The sequence below is a fragment of the Pristiophorus japonicus genome, chromosome 12 (assembly GCF_044704955.1).
Source record: "Pristiophorus japonicus isolate sPriJap1 chromosome 12, sPriJap1.hap1, whole genome shotgun sequence".
Classification (NCBI taxonomy): Eukaryota; Metazoa; Chordata; class Chondrichthyes; family Pristiophoridae; genus Pristiophorus; species Pristiophorus japonicus.
This window is the reverse complement of record NC_091988.1, coordinates 141,062,717-141,084,228: the sequence shown is the minus strand read 5'-3', so window position 1 is coordinate 141,084,228 and position 21,512 is coordinate 141,062,717. Positions and strand designations below refer to the sequence as shown.

The window sequence follows — 21,512 nt, the reverse complement described above, 5'->3', positions numbered from 1 at the left end:
AGACCACCCAACCTCTGTCGTCGAGCTACAGTACACGGACGATGCCTGCGTCTGCGCACATACAGAGGCTGAACTCCAGAACATAGTCAACGTATTTACTGAGGCATACAAAAGCATAGGCCTTACATTAAACATCCATAAGACAAAGGTCCTCCACCAGCCTGTCTTCGCCACATAGCACTACCCCACAGTCATCAAGATCCACAGCACGGCAATGGACAAGGTGGACTATTTCCCATACCTGGGGAGCCTCTTATCAACAATAGCAGACATTGACGATGAGATCCAACACCGCCTCCAGTGCAGCCTTCGGCCGCCTGAGGAAAAGAGTGTTTGAAGACCAGGCCCTCAAAACTGCCACCAAGCTCATGGTCTACAGGGCTGTAGTAATACCCGCCCTCCTGTATGGCTCAGAGACATGGACCATGTACAATAGACACCTCAAGTCGCTGGAGAAATACCACCAACAATGCCCCCGCAAGATCCTACAAATCCCCTGGGAGGACAGATGCACCAATATTAGCGTCATCGAGCAGACCAACATCTCCAGCATTGAAGCACTGACCACACTTGATCAGTTCCGCTGGGCAGGCCACATTGTCCGCATGCCAGACACGAGACTCCCAAAGCAAGTGCTCTACTCAGAACTCCTTCACGGCAAGCGAGCCAAAGGTGGGCAGAGGAAACGTTACAAGGACACCCTCAAACCTCCCTGATAAAGTGCAACATCCCCACTGACACCTGGGAGTCCCTGGCCAAAGATCGCCCTAAGTGGAGGAAGTGCATCCGGTAGAGCACTGAGCACCTCGAGTCTCATCGCCGAGAGCATGCAGAAATCAAGTGCAGGCAGCGGAAAGAGCATGCGGCACACCAGTCCCACCCACCCTTTCTATTATCGACTATCTGTCCCACCTGTGACAGGGACTGTGGTTCTTGTATTAGACTGTTCAGCCACCTAAGGACTCATTTTAAGAGTGGAAGCAAGTCTTCCTAGATTCCGAGGGACTGCTTATGATGATGCATGAAAGGGTGGTGAAAACAGATTCAATAGTAACTTTTAAAAGGGAATTGCATAAATACTTGAAGGGAATTTTTTTACAGGGCTGTGGGGAAAGAGCAGGGGAGTGGGACTAATTGGAGAGCTCTACCAAGAACTAGCACAGTCATGATGCACTGAATGGCTTCCTTCTGTGCTGTATCAATCTATGATTTTATTAAATGCTTTTGTCACATCCACAGTCAATTGATTCAATCCTTTCCTGGGTGACTTTTTATCCTCTACCTCCCATAAACTTTAGCTCATCCAATATTCTACTATCCATAATCTTTTCCAGAGCAGGTCTCTCTTACCCATCACTACTATTCTTGATGACCTATACTGGGTCCTGACCTACAATGCCTCAAATTTAAAATGATTATCCTTGTTTTTAAATCCCTCTGACTTCACCCCTCTCTACCTCAGTAATCGCCTGCAAACCTACCACACCCCTCAAACTTGCTGTTCCTCTGGCTCTGCTATTTTGTACAACCCCATTCTCCCTCAGCTCTGTCATTGGTGGCTGTGCCTTCAGCTGCGCAGGTCCAACTCTCCGGAATTCCCTCCCTAAACCCTACCTGCGCTCTCCTCTTTCTGATTGGACCAAGAAAGAGACATTCAGTTGCCCCCAGTGTAATCAAACCAAATTTTTAAACAAAATCTAAAAGTGGCCCCTTTTTAGAAGGGCACCAACAATAAACACCAAAATCATACAAAAGAAAGGAAACGTAATAAATGGAATCATAATATTGTTTCCTGCGTGGACTCCACACTCCAGTCCGTGCGGTGCCCACCGGTCGCGGGAGGCCTCAAGTGTAACGGCGGATAGTGTGTGTCTTCTTCAGGGCCACCCGAACACGGACATAGCCGCGGGAGAGAGGCAGGCATCCAGTGCGAACACCCCCACTGGCCGTGTCCAACCTGGATCTGTGGATGGCCACAATGGCCAGGCCCAGGAACAGATCCACGTGGAAGTCCTCCGACTTGCATACCACCTCTGACTCCTCGTTTAAGAGCATGCTTAAAACCCACTTCATTCACCAAGCTTTTAGTCACCCCTTCCAAATATCAACCTTCAGTGTCAGCTGTGGCCCAGTGGGCAGCACTCTCACCTCTGAGTCAAAAGGTTGTGGGTTTAAGTCCCACTCCAGGGACTTGAGCACAAAAAAATCTCGGCTGCCACTCCACTACAATGCTGAGGGAGTGCGGCACTGTCAGAGGTGCCGTCTTTCGGATAAGACATTAAACCGAGGCCCCGTCTGCTCTCTCAAGTGGATGTAAAAGATCCCATGGCACTACTTCGAAGATGAACAGTGGAGTTATCCCTGGTGTCCTGGCCAATATTTATCCCTCAATCAACATAACAAAAACAGATTATCTGGTCATTATAACATTGCTGTTTGTGGGGGCGGCATGCAGAAAACAAGTGCAGACAGTGGAAGGAGCATGCGGCAAACCAGACTCCACGCCCACCTGTTCCTCCAAGCACTGTCTGCCCCACTGTTAGAGTCTGTAATTCCTGTATTGGACTGTACAGTCACTGAGAACTCACGTTTAGAGTGGAAGCAAGTCTTCCTCGATTTCGAGAGCCTGCCTATGATGATGATGCTGTTTGTGGGAGTTTGCTGTGTGCAAATTGGCTGCCAGGTTTCCGACATTACAACAGTGACGACTTCAATGGCCGCGAGGCGCTTTGAGAGGTCCGGTGGTTGTGAAAGGTGCTATATAAATGTAAGTCTTTCTTTTCCGCGCGTACATCCGGGCCAGGGTGACCCTGGAGATGGAGCACGCGGTGTCCACCGGTACGCTCGCGGCCTTCCGCAAGAGGTGGGCGCCGGAGGGACTGGAGTGCATCATCATCCTCGGCAACCGAATTTTAATTTGAATTTATATGTTTTAAAGTTTAATTTGTTTTAATTGCCGGGTTTTAGTGTCCCCCTCCCCTTTTCTAGGGGGCACTTGTAAAATATACGATTTTAATGCCCCCAAAAAACCGCAAAAATACAAAAAAAAAGGACATTGGAAAATGTTTGGAGTGGTTCGGGGGGTACTTGATTTAAATGTTTTATTTTGTCTCCTCTAAAAGAGTTGCAAGTCTTTCTTGGCTTGGCCTCAGTGAAGCGAGTTGGGGTGGGGTTTTATTCTACCTTAAAGGTGCTTTATAAATTATAAGTTGACGCCCACACCTATGCAGGATAATGACACCCCACGGGGGCATGTTACCGGCACGGGAGCGTTTGATTATTGTGCAATTTTGTTTGCAATGTGCAGCTTGCAGCGTTAAAGTCTGCAGCACTCTGGCGCCTGCTTTACTTCCGCATCCGTTTTGCAAGGAAACTCCCCCGTGCCCTGTCGGTGTGAGTGCTGGAATGAAGCGGGGGCTCTGCCGGCAGCTTTAGGGGATCGCGGGGGGAGGGGGAGACATGGCTCCGATGGGGGTGAGCGTGGCCCGGGGGAGGGTGCTCTTCCTCGTTGTGCTAGCCACCAGCGTGGTCTATTATCTGTATTGCACCTTCGGCCGCTCGGCGGCGAGCGGCGGCGCTGTTAGCGTCGATCTCCGCCAGCTCCTGTCTCTGTCCATCAAAGCGGCGGAGGAAGGCGGCAGGGCGGTGTTTGAGGTCAAGGAGTCCGGCTTCCTCGGCCAGCGCTCGAAAGGGAAGAGCAAGGAAGGTGCCGACGAGATGGTGACGGAGGGCGACTTGCTGTCGCACGGGAAGATGACCAGTTTGTTCAGCAACACTTTCCCACACATCAAGGTAAGCCTGCAGGTAGGGCGGGCGTGAGCTGACTGCACAGGCTTTCCCCATCACTGCAATGGCTCGGTGGGTAGCACTCCTCTGAGTCAGAAGGTTGTGGGTTCAAGTCCCACTCCACAGACTTGAGCACCAAAAATATCTAGGCTGACACTCCAGTGCAGTGCTGAGGGAGTGCGGTGCTGTCGGAGGTACTGTCTATTGGATGGGGGTTAAACCGAGCCCACCTGCTCTCAGATGGATGTAAAAGATCCCATGGCACTATTACAAAGAAGGGCAGGGGAGTTCTCCCTGGTGTCCTGGCCAATATTGATCTCTCAATCAATATCACTGAAAAAAAATTATCTGGTCATTATCACATTGTTGTTTGTGGGAGCTTGCTGTGCACAAATTGGCTGCTGTGTTTCCTACATTACATCAGTGACTACACTCCAAAAGTACTTTGTTGGCTGTAAAGTGCTTTGGGATTTTCTGAGCTCGTGAAAGGTGCTATATAAATGCAAGTCTTTAAGATTGTTAGCCTTCCAGGATTGTCCTGGAGTCTGCAGGAATGAACAATCTGAGCAAAACCTGGAGAAAGATCATAAGGGCATGAAAAAAAGAATTGTGCTTTTTTCCATTTTCTTTGATTATATTAGTTATAACAATATTGGCAGGGTGTGGGATTTGGTGGGGGTTTGGGGATTGGGGGTTGCGAGGGGAGGGAGGGGCCCCCCTCTTTAAAAAGATGTACAGGCGTCCCTCCTAAATCCTAGACACATTGTAATTCTGTGCACTCTCCACTTCTTGATCCTGGTCTGCCGTCCGGACATCCCTTGGTGCATCATCTGCCAGTCCAGTGGTGGCGGGGATCCCAGTGGAGGGTGCTCTATGTGGGGGTCCTCCCCTTCTCTATTGGGGATTTGGTGTGGAGAGTTGCACAGAGCAGTCCCATGCCACTTGGCCTGGAGCGGTCCGTTTTCCGTGTGTATATAGAGAGTGAGCCCCGTCGAATATTTAAAGGAGCTTCTCAATTTTTGATTGGTTGTTTCCCTTTGAGAAGGGGGCACTTGCTATCTCCTAATTGGTGATTACATCAGTCATCAATTGTTTTAACCAATCAGAAGTAGACACATTGTAAACCTAATTTTAATATTTCGTCAGTGCCGCCCTTGCTCTTCAAAATGGTGCATTTTAAAGTGCAGAATTGCAGCTTGAGCTGTGAACAAGTACTGTGGCAACTGGGGGGAGGGCAACAGTAAGGAAGAGGTTTTCAAGGCTATAACTACAAGGGGTGGATACGCTTTCCCCAAAGTCCCTTTGGCTTTCCTTTGATTTGGGAAGTTGCTTTGTCACTCCTTGTCTTAAATAGATGTAGACACTGCTCCTGGTGTGGGCTTTTTTTTTTACACTGTGGTTACATTATACTCCCAGGGGGATGCCATGTCTAATTAGCAACTAACAAGATGCCATTTTTTTGCTTGGCTGTTGATCACACTGACTCCAAAGAGAGTGCTTTGTGTGTGTGAGCTCTCTGACAGTGACACTTTAATGTTTTAGGAGCCCAAATGGGACAGACTGCTTTCTTGAAACATTAATAAAGAGCTCAATATATGTTTATAAAGTGCCTCCTAGCATGCTTAAAAATGAGTGTAACACTGCAGTGTAGTTGTACTGCTCAGTGGTGTGAGATCCCTCCCCGAGAGTGGTTTATAATCACTGCCTCCCGACTCCAGGATTATACTGCCACTTTCACTACACATTGACATGAACTTGGTATTGTATGTGTAACTTTAATCAGATACGGCTTATAGAGCTCTCTCTCCCACTCTTTGTCTCATTTCTTTGGAATTCTCACTCCACTTACGACTTTAGAATTGAAACAACTTTCTACCAATGTTGCTATTGTGTAAATAAACTCTTTGATGTACAGCGCTATCTAAATGTACTTTCTCTTTACTATTCAGCCTACTCCTGGCTTTTTGAAATTCATTTTCTCTGGGGCACTAAAAATGCTGCCATTTTTCTTGCTCTGTCTTTGCAGTACTAGGTGCAATTTCTCCCATTTTGATTTTAATCCTCTTTTGCAGTGTTGCTGACGCGGGGCAACTTGGGGGAGTTGAAAGATCTGGGGGTGTTGGATTCAATGCTTAACCTATCCAGTCACCTGCAGAGCAACAATTAATAAGGCAAATTGAGTACTCAACACTGTAGCCAAATCATTAGAGTACAGAGCAAAGGATGTCATGCTTGAACTGCCCAACACTCTGATCAGAGTGCACCTGGGTCACTGAGCCGTAAGGGAAACATCCTTGTCTGAAAAGCGGTTCAGAGAAGAGTCTGAAGGCTGATTCCTAATACTATGACTGAGTTAGGAGGAAAGACTGAAGACTTTTTAGTCTTGAAAGGAAACCAGACATATAACTACTTAAAGGTATTTCAGATAATGAACAGTAAACATAAATTCTGAACACTATAACTAGTTCAACAATGACTGTAGGATGAGGAGACAAAGGTTCAACCTAGTGGAAGCAATATTTAATACTGATGTCAAGAGGCTGTTCACAAAGATTGATCATATATATACAAAAATATAGGGAATGGCCTTCTGGATAGGGTATTGAAGGCAAAAAGCTTGTATTTAAGGAATCATTGGTTGTTTTGATGGGTTCTCTTTAGCACGTTGTGGGCAGATGAGCTAGGATTGGCTAAGTGGCCTTCCTGATCGATATCTGCCTTGTGATCTGATCCTCCAATATTAATATTGCACCCGCAGTTTGAGATAATTGCCTTTTCCTTGCTGGAAGCAGGATTAGTCAATCACCACACATCCCCAGAGTGCAAGAAATTTCAAAACCAATTTCATCTGAACCGACACTGTGGGCCGCAGTGAATTCACCAATTTAATTGGCTGCTAACATCGAAGCAAGCTGCTGCCAATAAGTTCCAGCTGCAAACCTATCCTGAGTAAAACAAAGGCAATAAAAGGAGGCTTGTTGCTTCAACTTGCCAGTGGCACGATGTTGTCTGCTTTGTAGTCAGTTAACTTAAAAGCCTCACATTTTGTACACTGTGGATGTGTCATCCAATCAGTCACTGTGGAGGCATGGTCAATTTCACATCTGTTCATTTAGCTGTAATAAACTGCCGCTGGCAACTTTAATCAATGGGATGTTCTCAAGCCACCTTTTCCTCAAGGTGGTTTCTTTATGAGAAGAAAGAAAGTTAATCCAATATATTGCAGAAATGGAAGGGTTTAAAAATTGCATTTCACTATTGTATAATGGAAAGGAGTTTACGTAATCAATAGACTTACAGTAAACCATCCTTTCCTTAATAGGGTAATGATGGATTATTATTCATTGGACATTGGAGTCCTGTTTTCCTGCCCCCGCGCACCCCCCCCACTGTTACTTGGAAGTATTTTTGCACATAGCCTAGACCCTCTGTTGTTGTTAGGAGAACAGGAATAGCTATTGCAGTTCGGAGGTTTTTCTTGGTGGATACATTGGCCTAGAAATTTGATGATGCTAGGCCTATTTTACAAGCATAAAATGGGTGCAAAAGCATCCAACATGGTGGATGGTGGGCACATGTACATTCTGAGCCAGAAGCATGTCACCGCCATATTAGTATAGGCATCAAAGAGGTGTCCAGTGCCAGCACCTGAAATAGGCATTAAGGCATTATCACCTTTGCATATGCAAATAAGGAGCCTAATGCCTGTTTGATGGTGTCGGGTATGTCCAGTAAAATGTGGTGCACATATGGGCTAACCAGTGGTCCTTAAAGGTCCTGCTGCAGGCCACCACCAAACAAACGAGTGCTGTAAAATGTACTTACCTGAATGTGATGTCGGGAGGAGGCGGAGTGATCCGAAGACAGTTGGCAACTTCCACTCAGCCCCTCCCAAACGTCCCCTTCCTTCTCTTCGATGCTCTCCCACTCTCCGAGGGTCGCTTCCGGCACCACGGGCCAGAAATTGCAATCCTTTGACGGCAAGCCTCCTGTGGATGTCCAGCTGGTGTCTGCAGCTTGCAGTTTATTAATATTGGGGTTGTAAATATGATTCCCATTTGTTTGAATTGCAGGTGTGGTGGCACAGTCTAGTCTCCCCAAGTGACTAGTTCCCAGTGGCATCTTTGTATTTGATTTAGCTCAAACTTCAATTTATCAGAAGAAGTGCAAGTCAAACCTTTACACAGGAACGTTCATAAATATTCAGATCACTTAACTGGCCCCCTTTTGGCTGCCTATGTTGCTATGGAAGCTCACTGGTCATTTTGAGACCTATTTGAAAAATGACATACTGCTGAAATAGTCCTTTTTGTTGAGCTATTTTATTTTCCAAAGGAAAGTTATATGGCTTTAACTTTGAAAAGTTTACTTCTAATTTAATTTTAACTTTTTTTTTCTTGGAACACATCTGAATGTAGCTTCTTTTTTTCAGTTAGAAATTGTGAACTAAATCATGAAAGAAGGTGGCATCATAGAGTATACAGTTCCCTATCTTTTATCTAGAGATCTGATGTAGTAATGTCCAAGACACCTTTCGCCGTACTTGCATTGCAGCATTTTACTACAAGGAATTTATTCATGTCCATCACTTGCTGCTGTTGCCTTTAGGCTTGAAGCAATAGAAACCAGAAATATTGGACTTTACCATGGGAAAATGTAACTCTGAAAGTTTAGTCCTACTTTGTGGGACTAATTCTGCTGTTTTGGCCCAACGATGAATTGTGAAAAGATGCTTTCTAACATACTAAACTCCAGTAGTGTAACGAAAATGTTCCTAGAGCTGAGTTTTAATTCTGTTTTATTAATGTTGTTTTGTTGCTAGGTGATTTCAGAGGAGCATGATGATTCCAAAGTAGACAAGAGCCTCGTGTGGAATTATGAAATTCCCAGGTTAATCCAGGAAAGCATTGGTGATGCTAGGATGGTACCAACAGAAAGTGTAACGATCTGGATCGATCCATTGGATGCAACCCAGGAATACACAGGTGGGCACTATTCACCATTCCGTGACGTGTGCAGTGATAGCACTGGTATTACCATGTCATTTTGCACATTTAACAACCAGTTACAGATAGCTGTTCAGTTTGCAGGTTTAGTGTCATGTTTTGAGAATCGTTAAAATGAAAATCACAATTATTCTAGTCTCTCGTGTCACATAGAAATTAAAATTTAAGAAATAGTGCCTTGCACCTGTGGAATCGGTATTCTCCAGATACACGGCAGAAGAACAAGGCCCAGGGATATGTTGTGCTTGGTCTCCACCCCTGCTGCATTACCTCCTACTAACTTGAGGATCTGCGAGGATACAGGCATCAGGCTGAAGATGGGCAGGTTCACTTTTTAGCCTTCCCCAAGATGTTGGATACTACCAGGGCCTTCTGGCTGCTGATCTGCTTTAACAGAACCATGGGTGACATGAGGAAAAGCATTTATACACAACAAGTGGTTAGGATTTGTAATGGACTGCCTAATAATGTGGTGGAAATCGATTCAATAGTAGCTTTCTTAAAGGGAATTGAATAAATACTTGAGGGAAAAAATATTGCAGGGATTAGGGGGAAAGAGTGGGGGGTGGGGTGGGGCTAATTGGATTGCTCTTCTAAAGAGCCGGCGCAGACTCGATGGGCCAAATGGCCTCCAATGCTGTACTATTCTATGAACAGTCAAAAGGCCACAACCTCTAAGGTCTGACACACAAATGCAGGAGAGAGGCCTGCACCTGGATTTCCAATGGAAATGGTCCAAGGGAAGACAAAAACATGCTGTAGCCTTTCTAAGGGTGCAATGTCTGTCATATGCTCACGGGGCTAATGCAGAAGAAAATTAATCCCATCGTTCTTTAACATAATAACAAGCCTGTGGAGTCCTTATATAGGATACTGTTTGCATCTTAATCTGAACATTAAAGGCATCGTCACTTTTACTCTGTGTTAAAATGCCGTATGTGGAAGTCACTAACAAATCAGCATGAGTTATAAGGTAAGTTATAATATTGCTTCAACTGAAGTGTTTTTAATAAAGGACAAGCTTACTTAGCTGTCTATTATGGCTATGTGGGGGATACGGATTAATGTCTGCTTCAATTTGCAACCATGCAAGGAAGGTACTCTGCCCAACAGCTCTGTGGGCTCATTCAGTGTGCAGCTGAGCCATAAACACCAGAAAGGTCCATGATTTCATCCCAGCTCTGTTCTGAGTTCATTAATATCAGCCAGGAAACATAGAAACATAGAAAATAGGTGCAGGAGTAGGCCATTCGGCCGTTCGAGCCTGCACCACCATTCAATAAGATCATGGCTGATCATTCACCTCAGTACCCCTTTCCTGCTTTCTCTCTATACCCCTTGATCTCTTTCTTGATAAGTCAGTCCCACCATCCCGGGAATCAGTCTGGTGAATCTTCGCTGCACTCCCTCAATAGCAAGAATGTCCTTCCTCAAGTTAGGAGACCAAAACTGTACACAATACTCCAGGTGTGGCCTCACCAAGGTCCTGTACAACTGTAGCAACACCTCCCTGCCCCTGTACTCAAATCCCCTCGCTATGAAGGCCAACATGCCATTTGCTTTCTTAACCGCCTGCTGTACCTGCATGCCAACCTTCAGTGACTGATGTACCATGATGCCCAGGTCTCGTTGCACCTCCCCTTTTCCTAATCTGTCACCATTCAGATAATAGACTGTCTCTCTGTTTTTACCACCAAAGTGGATAACCTCACATTTATCCACATTATACTTCATCTGCCACGCATTTGCCCACTCACCTAACCTATCCAAGTCACTCTGCAACCTCATAGCATCCTCCTCGCAGCTCACACTGCCACCCAACTTAGTGTCATCCGCAAATTTGGAGATACTACATTTAATCCCCTCGTCTAAATAATTAATGTACAATGTAAACAGCTGGGGCCCCAGCACAGAACCCTGCGGTACCCCACTAGTCACTGCCTGCCATTCTGAAAAGTACCCATTTACTCCTACTCTTTGCTTCCTGTCTGACAACCAGTTCTCAATCCACGTCAGCACACTACCCCCAATCCCATATGCTCTAACTTTGCACATTAATCTCCTGTGTGGGACCTTGTCGAAAGCCTAATGAAAGTCCAAATATACCACATCAACTGGTTCTCCTTTGTCCACTTTACTGGAAACATCCTCAAAAAATTCCAGAAGATTTGTCAAGCATGATTTCCCTTTCACACATCCATGCTGACTTGGACCTATCATGTCACCATTTTCCAAATGTGCTGCTATGACATCCTTAATAATTGATTCCATCATTTTACCCACTACTGAGGTCAGGCTGACCGGTCTATAATTCCCTTCTTTCTCTCTCTCCCTCCTTTTTTAAAAAGTGGGGTTACATTGGCTATCCTCCACTCGATAGGGACTGATCCAGAGTCAATGGAATGTTGGAAAATGACTGTCAATGCATCCGCTATTTCCAAGGCCACCTCCTTAAGTACTCTGGTATGCAGTCCATCAGGCCCTGGGGATTTATCGGCCTTCAATCCCATCAATTTCCCCAACACAATTTCCCGACTAATAAAGATTTCCCTCAGTTCCTCCTCCTTACTAGACCCTCTGACCCCTTTTATATCCGGAAGGTTGTTTGTGTCCTCCTTAGTGAATACTGAACCAAAGTACTTGTTCAATTGGTCTGCCATTTCTTTGTTTCCCGTTATGACTTCCCCTGATTCTGACTGCAGGGGACCTACGTTTGTCTTTACTAACCTTTTTCTCTTTACATACCTATAGAAACCTTTGCAATCCGCCTTAATGTTCCCTGCAAGCTTCTTCTCGTACTCCATTTTCCCTGCCCTAATCAAACCCTTTGTCCTCCTCTGCTGAGTTCTAAATGTCTCCCAGTACCCAGGTTCGCTGCTATTTCTGGCCAATTTGTATGCCACTTCCTTGGCTTTAATACTATCCCTGATTTCCCTAGATAACCACGGTTGAGCCACCTTCCCTTTTTTATATTTACGCCAGACAGGAATGTACAGTTGTTGTAATTCATCCATGCGGTCTCTAAATGTCTGCCATTGCCCATCCACAGTCAACCCCTGAAGTATCATTCGCCAATCTATCTTAGCCAATTCACGCCTCATACCTTCAAAGTTACCCTTCTTTAAGTTCTGGACCATGGTCTCTGAATTAACTGTTTCATTCTCCATCCTAATGCAGAATTCCACCATGAAGTCCTTACTACTCGGGGGATCAAGGGGTATGGCGAGAAAGCAGGAAGGGGGTACTGAAGTTTCATGTTCAGCCATGAACTCATTGAATGACGGTGCAGGCTAGAAGGACTGAATGGCCTGCTCCTGCACCTATTTTCTATGTTTCTATGTTTCTATGTTTAGCTGTAAGGGCCATATCTAACTCCCTCTTGAATATATCCAATGAACTGGCATCAACAACTCTCTGCGGTAGGGAATTCCACAGGTTAACAACTCTCTGAGTGAAGAAGTTTCTCCTCATCTCAGTCCTAAATGGCTTACCCCTTATCCTCAGACTATGTCCCCTGGTTCTGGACTTCCCCAACATCGGGAACATTCTTCCTGCATCTAACCTGTCCAGTCCCGTCAGAATTTTATATGTTTCTATGAGATCCCCTCTCATCCTTCTAAACTCCAGTGAATACAGGCCCAGTCGATCCAGTCTCTCCTCATATGTCAGTCCTGCCATCCCGAGAATCAGTCTGGTGAACCTTCGCTGCACTCCCTCAATAGCAAGAACGTCCTTCCTCAGATTAGGAGACCAAAACTGAACACAATATTCCAGGTGAGACCTCACTAAGGCCCTGTACAACTGCAGTAAGACCTCCCTGCACCTATACTCAAATCCCCTAGCTATGAAGGCCAACATACCGTTTGCCTTCACTGCCTGCTGTACCTGCATGCCAACTTTCAATGACTGATGTACCATGACATCCAGGTCTCGTTGCATCACCCCTTTTCCTAATCTGCCTTCGTGTTTTTGCCACCAAAGTGGATAACCTCACATTTATCACATTGTACTGCATCTGCCATGTGTTTGCCCACTCACCTAACCTGTCCAAGTCACCCTGCAGCCTCTTGGCGTCCTCCTCACAGCTCACACCACCACCAAGCTTAGTGTCATCTGCAAACTTGGAGATATTGCACTCAAGTCCTTCATCTAAATCATTAATGTATATTGTAAATAGCTGGGGTCCCAGCACTGAGCCCTGTGGCACCCCCCTAGTCACTGCCTGCCAATCTGAAAAGGACCCGTTTATCCCGACTCTCTGCTTCCTGTCTGCCAACCAGTTCTCTATCGACGTCAGTACAATACCCCCAAAACCATGTGCTTTAATTTTGCACACCAATCTCTTGTATGGGACCTTGTTAAAAGCCTTTTGAAAGTCCAAATACACCACATCCACTGGTTCTCCCTTATCCACTCTACTAGTTACATCCTCAAAAAATTCTGGAAGATTTCATAAATCCATGTTGACTTGGATCGATCCTGTCACTGCTTTCCAAATGCGCTGCTATTTCATCTTTAGTAATTAAATCCAACATTTTCCTCACTACTGATGTCAGGCTAACCAGTCTATAATTACTTGTTTTCTCTCTCCCTCCTTTCTTAAAGTGGTGTGACATTAGCTACCCTCCAGTCCATAGGAACTGATCCAGAGTCGATAGACTGTTGGAAAATGATCACCAATGCATCCACTATTTCGAGGGCACTTCTTTAAGTTCTCTGGGATGCAGACTAACAGGCCCTGGGGATTTCTCGGCCTTCAGTCCCATCAATTTCCCACCTAATAAGGATTTCCTTCAGTTCCTCCTTCTCACTGGACCCTCGGTCCCCTATAATTTCCGGAAGGTTATTTGTGTCTTCCTTCGTGAAGTTTTTTCAACTGGTCTGCCATTTCTTTGTTCTCCATTATAAATTCACCTGAATCTGACTGCAAGGGATCTACATTTGTCTTCACTAATCTTTTTCTCTTCACATATCTATAGAAGCTTTTGCAGTCAGTTTTTATGTTCCCTGCAAGCTTACTCTCATACTCTATTTTCCCCCTCCTAATTAAACCATTTGTCCTTCTCTGCTTAATTATAAAATTCTCCCAGTCCTCAGGTTTTCTGCTTATTCTGGCCAGTTTATATGCCTCTTCCTTGGTTTTAACACTATCTTTAATTTCCCTTTTTAGCCACCATTGAGACACCTTCCCCATTTTATTTTTACTCCAGACAGGGATATACAATTGTTGAAATTCATCCATGTGATCTATAAATGTTTGCCATTGCATATCCACCATCCACCCTTTAAGTATCACTCACCAGTCTATTCTAGCCAATTTACATCTCATACCATCGAAGTTACCTTTCCTTAAGAGTAGTAGGGGGTCCTACAATTAGCTGCTGAGTTAGAGAGGGGAAAACTGGCCAGGATTTATGGCCTTGGTCGATATCCAATAAAGTCTATCTGCACATTGGATGAGAGCAAGGTTGGGTTTAGCTGTGAGGCTGCTGGCAGTTGAATAGTTTGCTGATACTCACTCACGTCAACAGTATAACAGCTGGACGAAGTACTGAAGGATGACATGCCTGTGGATTTAAACCCAAAGGACTACAAGAGCCTTAAAGAGGTGAGAGGAGAAAATTGGCACAAATATACATTGAAAGGATGCTAATTTCTATTTAGTGCAGAATTTCACTGGCTAAGCTCCTCACAGATATCAGCAAATGGGAATTGGGGGATACAGCTATCCAGATGTTCCCTCCTCAGAGGTCTGGCTCAATGCTGCTACCTGATAGTTGGGAGATTGAAATCTGTAAATGGTATAGCTGAAAAGGAATAGTGCTTCTCCCTGCAGTATTTCATTTCCAAGAACTTCCCTTTGTGTATATGTAAGATAAACTTATTAATATTGTTGTTGCAGATATATTTTTCACTTTTAGTTAACCAATAATATTTATGGTTTAAACCACAGTCTTAGTTTGAGAGAGGCCAAGCTCAGATTACTCGCATCAGCAGGTTAAAACTGCTGAGAAATGGTCAAACGGAGAGACGAGTGCCTGAAATAATGAACAGAATGATTTCACTATTGGCATTTTATTCCTTTTTAAGTGGATGTAATCAGTAGTGAGATTATTTCCTTAAACTCTACCTCAGTTATTTGAGCTGCATCTTCTTTAACCCTTTGGTTCCTTTAAAACGGAAAGATTTAAACATTTAATGTGATCGCTACATACTGTTATTTGTATAAACATTCTTACGATGTGACATAGCACAGAACGGGCATTCATAATGGTACTGAATCAGTAATAGTCTTTTATGAATAAAGGTCTGTGTTAGGGCCATGGTTTAATAGTGTAAGAACCTTCTTCCCCCACAGTGGCCCCAAGTTTCCACATGATTTGCTCCTGATTTTTAAGAGCAACTGGTGTAGAACGGAGTATCTTAGAAATCGGAATTCTCCACATTTAGTTTTCTGCAGTTCTAGTCAGGTAGAACAGTTTCACTTTGGAACTGAATTTTTTTTTCAAACGGGGGCGTGTCTGGCCACTGACGCCTGATTTGAAAGTTTCCACAGTGAAAACGTACTCCAAACTAACTTAGAATGGAGCAAGTGAAGATTTTTGTACGCTTGAAAAAACCTTGTCTACACGTTAAAAAATCAGGCGCAGGGAACGAGGGGGGGAAGGGAAGTCATTAAATTCTACAATTAATCCTTAGATATACTTATACAAATATTATACAAATAAATCCAACCTGAATAAAAATTTATAAGCAAAGAAAAGATTAAATAAACCATGTTCCTACCTGTGTGAAAGTGCTTCAGGCAGGCCTTTCAGGCAGCGGTGTGGCGTCAGTGTCTCTCGACGGCAGGGGCAGCAAGCAGCCTTCGAGCTGCGGTGCTTGAGGCAGGCCTTCATTCCCCGTGAAGATGCAGCACCTGGACGGACTTGAGTCCATTCGGCCATGGGATTGCAGCGGCGTCAGTGGCTGGTCGGGAGCAGCAGCAGCCTTCGAGCTGTGAGGGGGACTGACTGAGGCCATTTGGACAGAGAGAGGCAGCCACATCGACATCTTTATATTTAAATTTGCTGAGTCGGTGTACCACATATTATGCAATGATTTGCTTCCTCATGCAAGAAATTCTTTGTTCTTGGTGGAAGTTGATCCATTGCAAAGTTGAATTGGCACTTTTATTTCTCCAAACACACAGTCCTTAATTTGCAGGCACCGGTTCTGCAAGTTTAGTAGTGAAAAGCTGAACTCACTGATTTCAGCAGGTGATTTATTCAGCAGTGCTGCTAAAAGCACTCCCTCACACACAGAAATATCAAGAAAATTAAAATACAAGCCTTTGCAGGGGTCCAAGAAACAAATCTTCACTTTTAAAAATGGCCGAGTGCCAATGTTTACTTCAGACTGCGCGTGCACGAACGCTCCAACGCGCACTCGCAGGGTTGCCGGCACCAAGAAGCCTCATTTAAATTGTACCCGCCCCCTCCTACTTACAAAATCGGCGCGAGTGGTAGGCTCCGCCCACTGTGCGCCGCGCCAAGCAGACATCGAGCTCCAAGGAGCTCGAGAATACCGCGTTTTTTTTTCAGGCGCCCAGCTCTGAGGTGTGCCTTTTTCGCCGCGTGTGGAAACTTGGAGCCACAATATGAAGTCCATGGAGAATGTGGTCTGTTTTTGTAAACACTCGGGATCTCTGCAACTTTGCACGTGACAAATACAACATGTGAAAGTCACGAATGTATATTCTTTCTAACATAGCGTGAGTTTTAAAAAAGCCTATTAACAAATCTTGAATGTCTGCCTTTATGAAGTTAAATTGGAATTGACCAATTTATTGCTCCAAGCTGAAAAAAGAACATTTTTTTAAAAAGTCAATAGTTTCATTATTGTTTGTACTATTCAGTTGCATCTAGCAAAAATGTCCTCTTGTTTTATAGGAGCACAATTTTTCTTTAATTCATTCTCGGGATGTGAGCGTCGCTGACAAGGCTGGCAGGCATTCATTGCCTATCTCTAGTTTTCCTTGATAAGGTGGTGGAACCCCTTCTTCAGAATCTGTGGTGCAGGTGCTCCCCAAATGCTGTTTTACAAAAATATTCTTTAATTTATTCAACAAAACACACAATATAAAATTCCCAGCATCAACTTGCTGAACATGCTGGAATTTTATAGTCACGCTTTTTATTGACAATTGTGTTTTATTTCAGGACAATGTCACAAGGAATCATAATTTTGACACGTGTAGGAATTGATTAGACAAGATACCTTGATAAACTCCAGCAATGTTATTTTTAAACAAATTGTCATTGATTCAGAAATTGTGCATTTTATTATCCATCAATAATTGTATTTTTTGTTACGTTGAAATGAAAACCATATGAAAGAAAAATGCTTTCACTGTTCACTATTTTGTTACTGTTGATGTTTCCAGTTTTCAAACTTGTAACTTTTTTTCTCTTCTCTTTTTATAGAGAATCTAAGACACTTTGTAACCACTATGGTGTGTGTGGCTGTAGATGGAAAGCCAGTTATTGGAGTCATTCATAAACCTTTTTCAAAATACACAGGTAAGTTGATATAACAGTAATTTAGTATCTCTGATCAAAAGAAAGTTGCTAAGGGAAACGTCATTTGAATAATTATGGACTCATTCTGCTTATTGCTGACGTTACAGTTCAGCGGCCATCCCTATTTTTCTCCTCATAATTCTAATTTGGTCCAATTCGTTAATCAAAGGCTGAGACTCATACCATGTCAATTCAAAAACTGAGGCTTTCTATTATTTACATAAAAATGGATGCTAGATTTGTGGCAGTTACATTTCAAAATGACTGGAAGCACAACAAGTTGAGAGAGGTGGACCTCGGGGGCAATTCTGGAATTTGGAGCAGTGACAGTAAAATTGGTAATAAATTAATAGAGGCACATCTCCCCCTTTTATTCCTCTACCCCTTCCTGACTGGTTGTGTATTGGACAATATATAGCGGCATTCACGACCACCAGATGTCTCAAAGCACTTTACAGCCAATGGAACACTTCTGGAATGAAAGTCACTGTTGTAATGTTGACAGCACTAAAGTCCTATTAAAGGAATACACATTTATTTATTTTTTGTCCTGGGGCCATAATATCGAGCAGTGATTTACTTGAGGGCCAGTGTCACAGACACACCATAAGAAGACCTCTAGATTTTTTTTTTGATCTTTCACTCTCTCATGTACATTCTTCTTCCCGTTCCTCAATTTCAAGTCCCAGAGCTGGTGCGCAGGGTGTGAAAGCCCATAAATACAATGAGTGGCAGGTCAACTGAGAGCCATAGAGGAGAGATCGATGACCCTCAAGAGGCCCCAGGCTGTTTTATTACCAGCAGTGTTGTGTTGTATAGAAGATTTAGACATAAACTGCTTAAATAGGAACCACTTTCATTTGGAGAAGTCACTCTTTTCATGATATAACCCTTTTTTTAATAAATCAATTATTTAAATAAATCAACATAGAACATTCCTAACTGAAGAATTAAAAAAAATTAAATACAATAACAAAAGGAATGACTTTAGACCAAAGTTTGTTCCCCTTTTAAATGAGTCTTAGCTTAATTAGCGGCATGATCACTTTTCTGTGAGGTTTTTGCCAGTGTTGTGTGCAAGAAGTTAGTTTGTGGTTTAATTGCCTGCCGACAGTAAGTTTTGTATTGGAATGTTTCATTGGGCCTTGCATTTGCTTTTTGCATTACTTATCCTTGAATGACAGAGTTGCAGAAAAATGCTTTTATCTGATGTAGGGACAGAGAAGACAGTCATAAAAGTAACAAATCAATAGCAGCCTTGTGAGAACCAAGAGCCTATGTTTAAACCATGGTTGATGAAGAGACTTGTAGACTTACAAAGTGCATGGTATGTTCCCTGTTTGCAGTAAAGGGTTAGGTGGTGAGACAAAGGAAGTGGGGATGCACAGAGTCAGAGGATTTTTGTGGGGGTTGCGGGGGGGTGGATGTAGGGCCTGAGGAAGTTAGAGATAGGGAAGAACAAGGCCATGAAGCACTTTTTAAACACACGGATGAGAATTTTAAATTGCCGATGTTACGGGACCAGGAGCCAATGAAGGTCAGCAAGGACAGTGGTGGGTGATAGGTGAGTGGGACTTGGTGTGGATTATGTTCCCAGGAATACTCCACAGATTACGTTCAAAGGAATAGCCCACAAGTGTGTCACAGAAATGTATTTGTGATCATTTAAAAGTATTTAAGTTAATTTCAAAAAAATCAAACTTGTTGAATAAGACGCATTACCTTCCACAAGCAGCCATCTTGTGTAGTGCTTGAACGCAGTTATTGAGGTACACCTGTCTGCATTTTCAGAGTTCTATAAGGTGAAAGGGTAGATTTTCAATTTGAGGGCTGTGCTTAAAGCTGCTGTTATGGATTGGATTCCCATTCTAGCAACTGCCCGCTTTTCATTTCCATGGTTTTCAATGGAGATGAAAATCAGGCAATTTTTAATAAGGGTGACTGATCCGCAACGCTGCCATTTAACATTACTGTGTTCTTTTATTCAACTTCAGTATGCAAGTAATGCCTAGCAACCTTGGATGTCTAGTTTACATAGGCATGATGAAGAATTAATGTCCTGCATGCTCAAAGTATTGGAAAATGTCAATTAGGATGTCCGTGCCCTCCTATTAATCCCACCTTGAATCTCCTGAAATATGCGTGATAGTTATGGTACAGCTACAGCATATGCCATTATTCTAGTGCAAAATTTGCAGGAAATTACCTACACCACACCATAATTTCTTGGGGCTTTTGCACTGTTCCGCCCAAACCCTTGTAGAAAGAATGAGAATTTAATTATCATAGTCTTGCCACCATTAAATCAATGGTGATTGCAAATTGAATTAACACCTGTTTTCTCGCCACTCAACCATGCAGCTCCCGTTTCCGTTACATCCGGGCCAGGGTGTCCCTGGAGATGGAGCACGCGGTGTCCACTGGTACACTCGTGGCCTTCCGCGAGAGGTGGGAGCCGGAGGGACTGGAGTGCATCATCACTCCCAGCAACCAAATTTTAATTTGAACCATGTCCAAAGTTTAATTTAAGTTTGTCGGTTTGAGTGCCCCCCTCCCTTTTTAGCCAGAGGCACTTGTATAATTTGTGTTTTTAGTGCCCCTAAAAAAAAAAACAAGGGGACACTTGAAATGTTTTTGGAGTGTGCCCCCCTCCCCCCCACCCCCCCCCACCTTAATCAGGGAGGCACTTGATTACTGATGCAGCTAAAAATAGTTGCTGCGCTCATTTTCTCAGGTGCTAAATAGCTTTCTAAGCCTCTATATAGTGGGCAGGATGTGGGTGCATATTTACGGCCAGACGTGCACTGCCTTCCATATTGGATAAGCTACTTGCGCTAGTGTTGGGGACACACGTTGAGAACATTTAAAGGGGCATTTCCATTCTTCTAAACTCCAGAGCGTATAGGCCCATTCTATACAATCTCTCTCAATAGGACTGCTCTCTCATCCTAGGAATCAATCTAGTGAACCTTCATTGCACCACCTCCAAGGCAAGTATATCCTTCATGGATAAGGAGATCAAAATAAATAGCTGAAGGAAAAAACATTTGCAGGGCTACGGGGAAAGGGCAGGAGAGTGGGACTAGCTGAAATGCTCTTGCAGAGAGCCAGCATGGGCTCGATGGGCTGAATTGCTTTCCATGCTGTAACCATTTTATGATTCTAAAACTGTGCACAGTACTCCAGATGTGGTCTCACCGAGACCCTGTACAATTGGTGCAAGACTTCCTTACTCTTATACTCCAACCTCCTTGCAGTAAAGGCCAACATGCCACTTGCCTTCCTCATTGCTTGCTGTACCTGCATGCTAGTATTCTGTGTTACTTGTCCAAGAACACGCAAATCTCTCTGAGCACCAACATTTAAACGTTTCTCACCATTTAAAAAATATTCTATTTTTCTATTCTTCCTACCAAAGTGAATAACCTCACATTACCCTGTTTTATACTCCATCTGCCATCTTACTGTTCACTCGCTTAGTCTTTTTATATCCCTTTGCAGACTGTTTTCTCCTCACAGCTTACTGTCCCACCTTGCTTTGTATTATCAGCAAGCTTGGATATATTACACTCGGTTCCTTCATCTAGGTCATTAATATGATTGTAAATAGCTGAGGCCCCAGCACTGATCCTTGCAGCACCCCTCTAGTTACAGCCTGCTAACCTAAATAAGACCCGTTTATCCCTACCTTCTGTTTTCTGTATGTTAAACCAGTCCTCTATCTATGCTACTATATTACCCCCGCACCCCACCCCCCACCCCCCATGAACTCTTATCTTGTGTAATCTTTTATGTGGCAACTTATCGAATACCTTTTGGATATCCAAATATACTACATCCACTGGTTCCCTTTTATCAAGCGCAGGCAGCGGAAAGAGCGTGCGGCAAACCTGTCCCAACCCCCCCTTTCCCTCATTGACCACCTGTGACAGGGACTGTGGCTCTCGTATTGGACTGTTCAGCCACCTGAGAACTCACTTTAAGAGTGGAAGCAAGTCTTCCTCGATTCCGAGGGACTGCCTATGATGATTTATCTACCCTGCTAGTTACATCCTCAAAAAACTCTCATAAATTTGTCAAACACAGTTTCCCTTTCATGCTTAATGCCTAATAATGTTATGATTTTCTACATTCCCTGATACCATTTCCTTAACAATGG

The 21,512-nt window shown here is 43.8% G+C and overlaps 1 protein-coding gene across 1 annotated transcript in view; it reads left to right on the top strand.

Moving 5' to 3' along the window:
- The first annotated feature begins 3,459 nt into the window (after positions 1-3,459).
- The window catches only part of LOC139277003 (Golgi-resident adenosine 3',5'-bisphosphate 3'-phosphatase-like), a 31,460-nt gene continuing 13,407 nt past the window's right edge, over positions 3,460-21,512 (top strand). The window contains exons 1-3 of the mRNA XM_070895008.1: positions 3,460-3,792; positions 8,609-8,771; positions 17,258-17,353. Coding sequence (XP_070751109.1) covers positions 3,460-3,792; positions 8,609-8,771; positions 17,258-17,353 — 592 coding nt within the window. The remainder of the gene's footprint in view (positions 3,793-8,608; positions 8,772-17,257; positions 17,354-21,512) is intronic.